At 33.4% G+C, this 12,771-nt stretch overlaps 1 protein-coding gene across 1 annotated transcript; it reads left to right on the forward strand.

Moving 5' to 3' along the window:
* Window positions 1–4,132: 4,132 nt before the first annotated feature.
* Window positions 4,133–5,504, forward strand: LOC117930899 (nudix hydrolase 18, mitochondrial-like). Its single transcript, XM_034851682.1, has 4 exons — window positions 4,133–4,378; window positions 4,707–4,818; window positions 4,932–5,015; window positions 5,145–5,504. The coding sequence occupies exons 1-4, from the start codon at window positions 4,308–4,310 to the stop codon at window positions 5,424–5,426; spliced, it is 549 nt and encodes a 182-aa protein (XP_034707573.1). The 5' UTR covers window positions 4,133–4,307; the 3' UTR covers window positions 5,427–5,504.
* The last annotated feature ends 7,267 nt before the right edge of the window (window positions 5,505–12,771 follow it).

Genomic DNA, 12,771 nt, shown 5'->3' on the forward strand with positions numbered 1-12,771 from the left:
ACCTTGGTAATTACCAAAAACCCTTATGCAACCTAGAGCTAATCTAGAGTGAGGACCACTAAGACTTATAAGAGTATTGAGTTCTTAAGAGTCCAATTCTAAAGTTGATTCAACATCTTATTATAGATCTCATACCTTATGTAAATAACAACGAAACCAAGCTCAAGTCTGTGACCTATTATCCACTATATGCAGACTCCTTATGAATTGGTATCCATAATTTAATAAGGTAGTGATATCACCTATTAATATTACCTCTCCAATCATTGAGTTATATATATCACTTATTATATGATCAATTGACATACTCTAGCTCCAAGGAGCATATGTCAAATTCTACTCAATGAATTATTGTGATCATAGATTTCATGATTGTATGTCCTTTGGATCACCTAAGGGGATACACATCTCAAACTTATGAGATATTGTGGTGCTTCTATAGAAAATACCTATTGCTACTAGCCTCTATCAACAATAACTCGATCCTTAAGGATGTATAACAACTTTAGGGTTTCACCTATAGTTCAAAGCCTCATATTGATTTTGACACAAGCTCAATATCTTCTCAAGGTTGAGAGTACATGTAGTATAGTGGCTTGGTAACTCATGACAATCGATAGCCTTATATCATGATTCATTGTAAGTCTTATCCAATATGCATCACATACAATAGTGCACTCACCATGGGAAATCCATCCTGATGGCTAAGACAAGTCATTATTCTAATTAGGAGGTGGTACACTAAATCTCTACTTAATTGCTCAAATTCATGAACTGACTTTGGATAACTTATTTACTTACAAGGAACCTATGACTTGTATGCTCTATGCAACTCCTAATGCACTCAAATTATGTACAACATAAGAAATATGAGCCAAATGTTTAAATCGATATCAATGCTTAAAAGGGATAGCAAGGGAATAGTTAAGTTTGACTTTGTTTTCATCATGTCTTGCTTTTAGGACTCAATCTTAACAACAATGCTCCTCATAAAAAAAAAAAAAAAAAAAGATTGATATAATATTCAGTCATCATATCGATACTTGATGGAGGATTGGGGACTCAAGACCATTGCTTGAACTATTGATCGAAGGATGTGAAGGATCACTTTGAAAAGATCATCTAGAATAAGAAATCTTGAGATGATCAGACAAAGAGTATGACTAAATGACCCTCATTCCTTGAATTTAAAGGTCGAGATGGAGTGGAAGGGGATATTAATGTTCTTAGAGCTAGTATCTTGAATAGATTTTTACAACTGGCCCTTCGTCCTTGACGGAAACATGTTAAATGAAAGTCTTAATCTGAATAGATATTAGACCTCAGATCAAGAAGGGGATTATCAATCAATAGGGAAGCTCAAGTATTGACTTTGTCCAATGATTATGCCCTTTACAGGAAGTTTGAATACTAAAGCAAATCATGAAGTCCTTAAACTAGTAAGAGGAGACAATACTTAAGCACAAGATCTTATAGTCAGTAAAAGATGTACCCTAATAGACCCTAACTAGAACATGATCCCACGAGTATGGCAACAAGTTAATAACCTTGTTAAACTAGGGTGACTCTAACGCAATTGTGTAATAAGGGCCCTTAAAGTTGACCATCCTAGCCAATTTATAATACCACTCATGCAATAAATAAGTCATTTTTCCCTTAGACTGCATAAACATCATGCATTTCCACAAGGAAGTTAACATGATAAATAAAAATAAAGTAAAAGAAAAGGAATGTTCGGCTTACCATCTCCATCATTTATAAGAGGCATTGTAGGAGTGTCTCTTGGCACATTTAGTACTTCCTATTCTCCAGTGATGGTGCATAAAGCTAGTCTCCTTACTTCTTTCTAAAGTTTGGAATACCAAAAACCAAACTCCTCGATCCATTGTTTGAAGACGTATAACATATACTAATACTATAATGCTTCACATGATATAAGAAAACCAACTCTCTTAAACTTATCTTATAATTCAAGATACGATTCATGGTAACTATTGCCATTAGAACTTTCACGTTATTAGGATTAAAATGGTGTAAGGACACCTTAAAAGGAAAAAAGAGAAATTCCGCAAAAGCAACAAAAAGGAAGAAGCAAACAAGTCTTCAAATGTCAATAAGAAGCAAGCATTCCCCCTAACCTAAGAGGTTAGAGTTGATATTTCCGAAGGAAAGACTAAATCCTCACATAGGGTATGATTCTATAGCTCTCTTTGATAGCTTGAAAATTTTCGATTTACCTTCAATGAAGAATAAAAGAACAAGAATAGAAATTATTGTAGAAAGTGAAATTGCAAATACACTAAGCCCGCTTTATAGGATGATAATGTCAATTGACTAATCAATGATGTTTTAATTATCACCTTGAAAAGACTTGTAGCCCAAATTTTGTTTTCCCTTTCATTGACATATCAAAAATGGGTGAAAAATGTGGAGTTGCAATAATTCATTGACATATGGATTGATCAAAAGGTTGTATTGGGCAACGCACTATCTCATAATAATGATCTACCTTTGTCAGCTTAACAAGGCATCTCAAGTGAAAACTAAGCAACAACTGACCTTGCATTAATGACTCTAATGGGCGTAGCATTAAGGATGTAACAACCGTAAATAATCAATGCAGTGAATATTATGGTTATGTGTAATGGAGGCCACTCAATTGCAATAGTGATAAATAATTGAAGGCTATCACCATTATTACCTTTTTGTAATCAACCTTGAAGGACAATTATAAAAGGACTTTTGTCCTCTAAAACCAAGTGGAAAAACATACACTTTATCTCTATCAATTGATCCCCTTCTTAGAATAATGGTTGGCTTGACCATCGAAGAGGGGTTGGCCTAATTGGTCCACCTTTTTCTAACATCATCTATGCCAATTTGTGGGTGGTGTAATTCCAAAGGTTGCCCTAAGTAGAAAAAAAGACACCATAGATATGAATATTTGATTTCTCTTATAATATTATTAAATATCATGTTTAAGGATATGAGAAAGAATGTTGATAGATAGCTTATAATAATACTAATGCTAATAATAATAATAATAATAATAATGAGTAATGAAAACATTTTTTAACTAAATCTTCATCATCTCATTACTCATTATTATTATTATTATTATTACATTTTTTAACTAAATCTTCATCATCTCATTACTCATTATTATTATATACCATCCCATTACTCCTCCTAGACCTTTTTTTTTAACTAAATCTTCATCCCCAACATCAAATTCTCTATCAACATTTTCCTTTATTTATTGTTTATTATTATTATTATCATATTTTGCACCCTCCGGTCACGCACGCATAGCAATAAATGCCTTTTTTGTTTTTTCCTCATCCGCGCAGACAACCATGGAATGCCATCCCTTCTTCTTTTTTTTTTAACAGTTCACCATTGTTTACCCCCATGTGTACACCTGGCAGTGCCATCCTAAATGCACTGCATTACGTCACCATGACATTTATTTATTCAAATTTTCTTTTTCTACTCATCTGAATATTTAAACTTTTCTTATCTTCATGAATAATCCCATCTTTAAATATATATTTCTAATTTTTTATTTTAAACTAAATAAATTAAAATTTAATATAAATTTACATTTTTAAAAGAATATTTAAATAACTGAAAACTAATTTATTTTAATTTTTATTTTATTTGTTTATTTTTAAAATTATGCTTTGACCTGTAGATGACAAGGGGATGAACGGATTTTAAAGCTTCAACTAATTTGTTAGTGTTTAGATGTGCTAAGCGCACTAGAGGGGACAAGGCTTATCATATTTTATTATAACAACTCAAAATTCGCTCCATTAATTGAAAATAATAATTACTTTGAAAAACGAAAATAAAAAATAGAAAGGTACCAAGCGTGTGTCCGTCCAGTCTCGACTGGAGATGAGAGGTGCAACACGACCTGTATCTGATAAGGCACTATTGTCCACGTCAGCAGTCGCATCATAGTTAGAAGTCATGGCTGAGAACGCATCCGACCGTGGCGCTCTGAAAGAGAGTCAGAAGCATCCCCTTTGTACTCCGCGTGGACTTGGCATGAATCCCAACCCTCACTCCTTAGGCGTTTAAAAGACGAAACAATATTATATTATTATCACCCCACCTCCCAATTTGCCTATAAGAGAATGATCCTTTGGCTCATTTCCCTATCATGCATTATTGAAGAGCGCCTTTCTCTCCCTCCCTCAGCCGACGACAGCAGCCAGCACAAAACAGAGATAGAGATAGAAAACGAGAAAGCCCGTTGGTTCTAATTTTCCCGGTTAAGCAAACGAAGAGAGAAAAAGAGAATGGTTGCTTTGGTTTCTCGCACCGGAAGGCATTTGCAGCGTTACATCAAAGGGCGTCGCCAAGTGGTTGGGTCAGTACTCTCGTATTTCATTTCCCTTTTTCATATTTCTTTCTCCTATTTCAATTTCCTCTCAATTTTTACATACGATGGAAGTTCTAGTTTCCACCCACACCTACATGGAGTTCTTCAACGAACTGCCCAGAAAATCTGGTGCTTTTCCAAAGGTTCGTTTGGATGACATGGAAATAGAATAGTTCCACAATTAATTTTCACTTTTATGGCGCGACTTCCATGGGGAAATTTCAAATTTGTGCTTGCAAATCTTTAAGGAAATTACAATATCATTAGTATTATTATTTTGCTTATGCGTTTGGGCGGTGGACAAATGGTTGTGCAGATGCATACCTTATAGATACAGAATCACGAATCAGGGCTCCTTGGAGGATGGGGAAGCACTGGAAGTTCTTCTCATTAGTTCACAGAAGGGCAAAAGCATGTTGTTCCCAAAGGTAAAAAGATTATTAGTGGGGTAATGATGCCAATTTTGGCATGAGCTTTTTTAGGAGAATATTCAATTTCTTCATCTATCATTGAAATTTAGTCTACCAATATAAATATGCAGGGAGGTTGGGAAACGGATGAGTCCAAAACGGAGGCAGCTTTGCGAGAAACGGTGGAGGAAGCTGGGGTTACGGGCATTGTTGAGGTTAGTGATTCACCCTAGTTGTTTCTAAGATTGGAAACTATTGCAGATAAGGATAATATTAAATTTTGCTATTAATTGCAGATAGAGGGTAATGGAAAAAGAAATTAATTTTGTGTGTGTGTTTGGCAGAGTGAACTGGGTAAATGGAGTTTCAAGAGCAAAAGGAACGACACTTATTGTGAAGCATTCATGTTCCCTTTGCTGGTGAAGGAAGAGCTAGAGCTGTGGCCAGAGAAGAACGTGCGTGAAAGAAAATGGGTGAGCGTGGCGGAGGCAAGAGAAGTGTGTCAGCATTGGTGGATGAAAGAAGCCTTGGATAGATTTGTTCGCCGTCTCACATTTCTTCAACAAGAGGAAGATTTAGGATTAGGACCTTGTTCGCTAAGCTTGGAGCCCAAATTTAACTTGTAAATAGGAAATGAACTCTCAGTTTCTAATCAAACAGATTGTATTTGCTGTTTTATGGCGATATTTTTTTTCTCCTGTTAATAAATAAGAATTTCAAATAAAAAGAAAAATGAAGAATCTGAAAGAAAAAAACCAATGAATTTGTAATGCAACATATTCTATCAGCTATGCACCATCACATTTTGAGCATGCTCATCTTGCAAGCCATTCATTAGAGGGCATGGTCCACGGGACCATCGCCTCTAACCAAATACGTTCTTACCGCCGGAATTGTAGGATCTATTACGAGTCATTTATAATGAAAACAGAAAAAAAAAAAAAAATTGTTTTTAACAACAATTTTTAACTTGTAAAATGGTCACACCCCAAGACCTACTCCAAGGGTGGACTTACTCAAAGGGTGGAACAATTATTTCATGCCTCAAGTGGCTACTTCAACGACCGACCTATTCTAAGGGTGGAACAATCATTTCACACCTCAAGTCGGAAGACTTTGTGAATTGACCCAAAAAATCAATTTTTAACTGGAAGATACTAATGACTATTGGGTCAATACACACTTTAAGTCTCCCTATTTGAGGTGCGACTTAGGTGTCAAATGATAATCATACTCTTGTAATAGGCTTGAGACAAGACAAAGTGGTATCAAAGTATTAGATTATGATCTTATTAGGAATTTGATTTAGTTTAGATTGATGATAAATGATTGTTTAGATCAAATCACACATTTCCGACTTAAGGCGTAAAATGACTTTTACACCTTTGGAGTAGAACATGAGATGTGACAAATATTGTATTTACTATTCCAAATATGAATAAATAAATAAATAAATAAGTTTTTTCTACCAACTCTTTCAATAAAGATATTGTGCACTCATGCATAATGATTTTTTTTTTTAATTCTCCATATTATTCTAAAAAATAAAATCTAGAAATACTTTAAATTATTTTAAAAAGCATGTTTTCAATAATTATCAAAAAAATACTTTTTAATAAAAAATTTCCAAACAAATTTTTAAATTTTAAAAGCCATTTTTTTTGCTATAAAGTGAACGTTTCCCTAACAGTACTGGATTTTTTTTTTCTTTATGAAAAATCCATTCCATAAATAGTTTTTATTTATGATTGAATAATTTATAAGTTTGAGTTTGGATATTAGGAAAAGATATTCATTTTTATTTGCATTTATTTATTTTGAATATATTGTCTTTCAAAAATGTTTTAAAAGGATGGTGCTAAATTTTTAGATAAATGATACTAAAGCAAAAGAGTGGTGGAACATGCATGGTCACCTTTGCTATCATTATTATCATTTACGTACATGACAAGTGGTTTCCATTAATTAAATGAAAGACTTTGATAGCATCTAATCACTGCTTGCCACTTAGCAATACGGTAAAATTGGTGATTATTGTCCTCATCTTAGTAAAATGCTAACTTTCTTGAGTCAATTCTCCCGGCCAGCACAACAATTTTGCCTTTGAATTCAATCTTAAAACGCCTGCGCTAGAAGTGGGTTTTATTGCGCATTAGCTTGAGTGAGTTGGGATGTTGGAAGTCCTCGGACCTTAAATTTTCTACAGCAAACTCTAAATATTCTAGTGCTTCTATCGGTTGATGATTCATGAAGTTCCCGGGGATTCCTTCATAGAAATAAAAAATAAAAAAATAAAAAAATAAAGAAAAAGAAAGCAACCTCCAGGGTTCAAATCCATGGTGGGGGCACTTTATCGATAACTTCTTAAATCTATACCAGCATTCATAGAAAGGTCTCTTTCTCTTCAAAACAAAAGTTCAAAATGTCTTTTCAAAGGCCCTCGAACCAATAGCAAACAAAGCAGGGCTCTATTTAAAGGATCAAAGAATAAAAAACTCTAGAATCGGGCCATTACACACGTATATGTTCAATGATTTCTATAGTGATAACAGAGAATAAAGACACTGTTGTTTTGTTGTTTCCTTTCATGCGGGCCATGTATGGGTCTCATTACAAGTGTAGCATATATAGAGACACAACAATCTTTTGAACTAGAAAAAATCTAGTTAGAATTGTAGTTTGCAGCTCATGCTAGTTCTCATACTCCTGGGTCTTAAACTATATTGCCGGTGCTTGGCCTTTTCTTTTAAGGAAAAAGAAAACAAATTTAACTTTAAATGTTTAGGATTATAGGATTACAATTAGGCTCTCTAAATATTGAATAAACTTTCTCAAACTCTATAAAGTGATCATGTTGGGATTAAGCCCCTAAAAGCAAGACATGTTGTAAAAAAGTTAGACATCATTGTTCCCTTGCTATCTTTTTTATGCATTGATATTGATTTGAACATTCAACTCATATCACTTATATTGTATATGACTTGGTTGTATTAGGAGTTACACAGATGATACAAGTCATGAGTTATTTGTTAGATGAAAAATTGTTCACAGTTAGTTTATGGATTTGGGAAGTCTAATAAAGACTATAATGTACTACTAACTCCTAATTGGAGGGATGACTTGTCTTGGCCGTTGGATGAGGTTCCATGGTGAATGTACTAGTGTGTGTGGTTCTATGCTATATAAGACCTATGATGAATCATGAAGTAAGGTTATCAGGTTGTTATGATTCACCAAGCTCTTATTTTGCATGGACTCTCAACCATAAGAGGATATTAAGTCTTGCAGAAATCAATATGAGGCTTTGACCTATGGGTGAGACCCTAATGTGATCATATATTCCACAGATTGGGTTATTGTTGATGAAGGTTGGTAGCAATAACCATTCTCAATAAAGGCACCATGATATCTCATGGGTTTGAGACGATGTGTTCCCTTAGGTGATTTAAAGGACATGTTATCATGTAATCTATGGTCGTAGTAATTCCTTTGGTGGAAATTGACATATGCTCATTGGAATTAAAGTATGTCAGTTGATCACATAATAGGAGGATCTATAACTCAAAGATTAGAGAGGTATGTTGGGATTGAGCCCATAAAAGTAAGACATGATGTAACAAAGTTAGACTTAACTGTCTCCTTGCTACCCATTTGGTATATTGACATTGATTTGAGTATTCAACTCATATATCTTGCATTGTACATGATTTGGTGCATTAAAAGTTGCACAGAAGATATAAGTCATAGGTTCCTTGTCAATAGATAAGTTGTCCATAGTCGGTTCATGGATTTGGGCAGTTTAATATATACTGTAGTGCACCATCTCCTAATTTGAGGGATGACTTGTCTTGGCCATGGGGATGAGTTTCCCATGGTGAGTGCACTACTCTATGTGATGCACACTAGATAAGGCCTACGATGAATCATAACGTAAGGTTATCAATTGTCATGACTCACTAGGCTACTAAAGTACATGTGTTAGGATAAAACCCTTAAAAGCATGGTATGATATAATATATTTGGAATTCATTATTTATTTAATGATATTCTAGTTTCATTTTTTATCTATCCTTATTCCATGCATTGTACTTTATGGGTATTCTTGCCTAACATTTCTTATATTGTACATAACTTAGGTGCATTAGGAATTGCACGGAAGATTTAAGCCATGGGTTCTTTGTAAGTAAGTGACTTGTTCACAATTAGTTCATGGCTTAGGTAATCCATTATAAGTTGTAGTACACTACCTCCTAATTAGAGGGATGATTGGTTTTGGCCATTAAGATAGGTTTTCCATAGTTAGTGCACTAGTGGGTATGACTACACATTGGATAGGACCTACGGTAAGTCATGACTTAAGGTTATCAAATTGTCATGACCTCACCCAAGCTACTTCATTATGTTGTCTCTCAACTTTAATAGAATATTGAGACTTTGACCTATCTGTGAGATTGCAAGTTGATTTTCCCTATGGATTGGGTCACTTTTGATGGAAGCTAATAGTAATAGGTATTCTTAATAGAGACACCATGATATCTCATGGGATTGAGAAAAAGTGTCCCATTAGGTGATCCTAAGGAGTTGTGTTCATGAAAATTATTGTCATAGTAGTTCCTTAAGTGGAACTTGATATAGACTCTTTAAAAGCTAAGACATGTTAGTTGAACACACAATAGGAGGATTTGTAATTCAAAGATAGTAGAGGTAGTCTTGAAAGGTTGATAGCTTTCACCTTGTTAGACTACGAATACCAGTTCATGAGGAAACTAAATATAACGGATAGCAGGTCAGGTCATGGACCCAAGCACTTAGTGTTTCGTTGTTATTTACATAGGGTAATAAAGTTTAGTTGATTCGTTGAGTGGGATGGTGAATTAACTTCAGAATTGAATTATGAGGAAGTCAATATTTTTTTTATGGGTCCTAGTGTTCCCTACTTGAGCTCATGTACCTTGTTAGCACGGTTTGTGAGGGTCTGATTAGCTTTAGGTTCACTTTTGTGCATGAGGACATTTTGGTAATTATCCAGGGTTACGTAGGGTAAGTGAAAAAAATCTTTGATTTGGGCTGATTGATTAATTAGTAGGCTTTGTTGGGTTAATTAATCAATTAGGACTCGTTTTAGGCTAGATTAAGTGACTTAAGCCCTTAGTGGGCTCAAGCCACTTAAGCCCACTAGGGAACCTTATAAATACCCCCTTAGAGGTTAGGGTTTCAATAACTTTTCCACAAAGTTTTCTTCCACCTCTAGAGAGAAAGAGAGTTATAGCCTCCACTTTATCTTCCCCCATATCAGAAGTGTGCGAAGATTAAAGAAGAACCATTAGGTAGAAGATCGTAGGTCTACGAGACTTTTGAGGACATCGATTTGATTCTTTAACACTTGGAATTTAAGGTTTGGGAGCATCTAAACCAAAAGGTTAGTACTTTAACCCTAAAGATAATTTTTTGTAAAAATTGGTATTTCTTCCATTACTTAGATCTAAGATGCCAATAATTCATATCAAAGCATAATATTATAAGCATGCTTAGATCTTTATTTAGGGTATGCTAACCTCTTTTTTGTAGCCTTGATATTATCTCATTAGGAACATATGCATGTTTCTTTTTTATTATTGCATGTGTTGATTGAATGGGATGATTGTTTTATTTCTTCATTTCTTAATAGATTTGGTTGTAAGCTCCGTTAAAGGATCATAATATGGACTCGTGTTTTTGCACAATGCGTTCCCACTCAATGGCAAACTTGCTCTTTATTTGGTGAAAATTTGATTTTTTGAAAAAAGACTTAGAGTCACTACTTATTTGGAGTGGGACTCCTTATTTGGAAAAAACAGCCCGTGGAAAGCCAAAGTCGGGTTCGGGGGTCAGGTTACTTATTGGGAAGGTACGATGATGAGCCGTAGCACCCCTCTAAGTCCCTAGAAACGAGTCTCTACTAAATAAAGCTAAGCAAGTGTAATAATTGATAAGGAAATCAATGAGTACCAAAAAAATAATCAAATAATAAAACAAATTGAGCATCAGAACAAATAAATAAATGAAGTAGGAGTGGGAGCGTACCTTAGCAGCAAATAAAAATGTGCTATCATGGAAATAAGGTTAGCTCATAATGATAAAATTAGCACATGCACATCAAAGAGCAAGACAAAAATCAGGCAACATTCATTAAGCATAGCAATTGACAATCAAGGGAGAAAACTCGCATGTAGGGCCCCCACCAAAACCCAATTGATTTTGCATGAATTAATCTCATAAATTCCATTGTTTTGGAATTATGAAAATTGCCTTCATGCTTATTAAAAATCAAGAAATCGAAAAATTATTTAGAGATCAAAGAAAATTTGTGAAAGTGCTTACCTAAAAGGAAATGTAGCAAGTTTATTTAAAAGCGGGATTTTTAGTGACTCTAAACCCTAATGAAGGAAGAAGAAAAAGAATGACTTAAAATTATTTGAAAATTAGGGTGCAATTAAAATTATTTGAAAAACTGAAATTTGAAAATTGGAGTTTTGAAAGTTATTTGAGAATTGAAGTTTTGAAAATTATTTGAGAATTGAAGTTTTGAAAATTGGAGTTTTGAAAATTATTTGAAAATTGAAGTTTTGAAAATTATTTGAGAATTGAAGTTTTGAAAATTATTTGAAAATTGGAGTTTTGAAAATTGGAATTTTGAAAGTCATTTCAAAATTGGAGTTTTGAAACTGATTTGAAAATTGGAGTTTTGAAACTTATTTGAGAATTGAAGTTTTGAAACTTATTTGAGAATTGAAGTTTTGAAAATTATTTGAGAATTGGAATTTTGAAAATTATTTGAAAATTGGAGTTTTAAAAATTAAATTTGAAGATTGGAAGTTTTGAAAATTGGAATTTTGAAGAATTATTTGAGAATGAGATTTCTTAAAAATTAAATTTGAAAGTTGGAATTTTGGAAAATTATTTGAAAATTAGAATTTTGGAAAATTATTCGAGAATCGAAGTTTTGAAAATTGGAATTTTGAAGAATTATTTGAGAATGTGATTTCTTAAAAATTAAATATGAAAATCTGAATTTTTGAAAATTATTTGAAAATTGTAATTTTGGAAAATTATTTGAGAATGGAAGTTTTGAAAATTGGAATTTTGAAGAATTATTTAAGAATGAGATTTCTTAAAAATTAAATTTGAAAATTGGAGATTTGAAAAATTATTTGCAAATGGAAGTTTTGAAAATTGAAATTTTGGAAAATTATTTAAAAATTGAAGTTTTGAAAATTAAGTTTGAAAATTGGAATTTTGGAAAATTATTCAAGAATGGAAGTTTTGAAAATTGGAATTTTGAAGAATTATTTAAGAATGAGGTTTTTAAAAAATTAAATTTGAAAATTGGAATTTTGGAAAATTATTCGAGAATAGAAGTTTTGAAATTTGGAATTTTGAATAATTATTTGAGAATGAGATTTATTAAAAATTAAATTTGAAAATTGGAATTTTGAAAATGGAAGTTTTGAAATTTAAATTTTGGAAAATTATACTTTGATATCAAAAAATGAAGAATTAAAAAAATGATGAGATGTGGTCGTTGGGTGGTGCACTGGAAGGGTTCAACCTCAAAGACACTACTAGTTGGGTTGTCATGAGCTCCAAATGCATATTCTACACCATGACCTTCTACACCAGAGTGAAATATCCCAAGGTTGGCCTAATAGCCATAACCATTCATAGGTGTCAAGTCGTACACATTGAGATAAATTGGTGGATTTCCAAGACCATAGCCAGCTGACTTCGCATTTGGAAAAATGCAAAATGAGTTGTTGATTTGCCCCTCAAATGAAGGGGCACAATAGACTTCCATCATTTCTTCAATCCTAACTTCATGTTTCTTTAATGATGAAGCCAATAAGGGATCAAGACCTGGCAACAACTTGCAAGTATGGGTGACCGCATTAACTTACAAATACTCCTTGGTCAAGCAACTTGAATTTGAAGTAA

Source organism: Vitis riparia, chromosome 14, assembly GCF_004353265.1.
Source record: "Vitis riparia cultivar Riparia Gloire de Montpellier isolate 1030 chromosome 14, EGFV_Vit.rip_1.0, whole genome shotgun sequence".
NCBI lineage: Eukaryota > Viridiplantae > Streptophyta > Magnoliopsida > Vitales > Vitaceae > Vitis > Vitis riparia.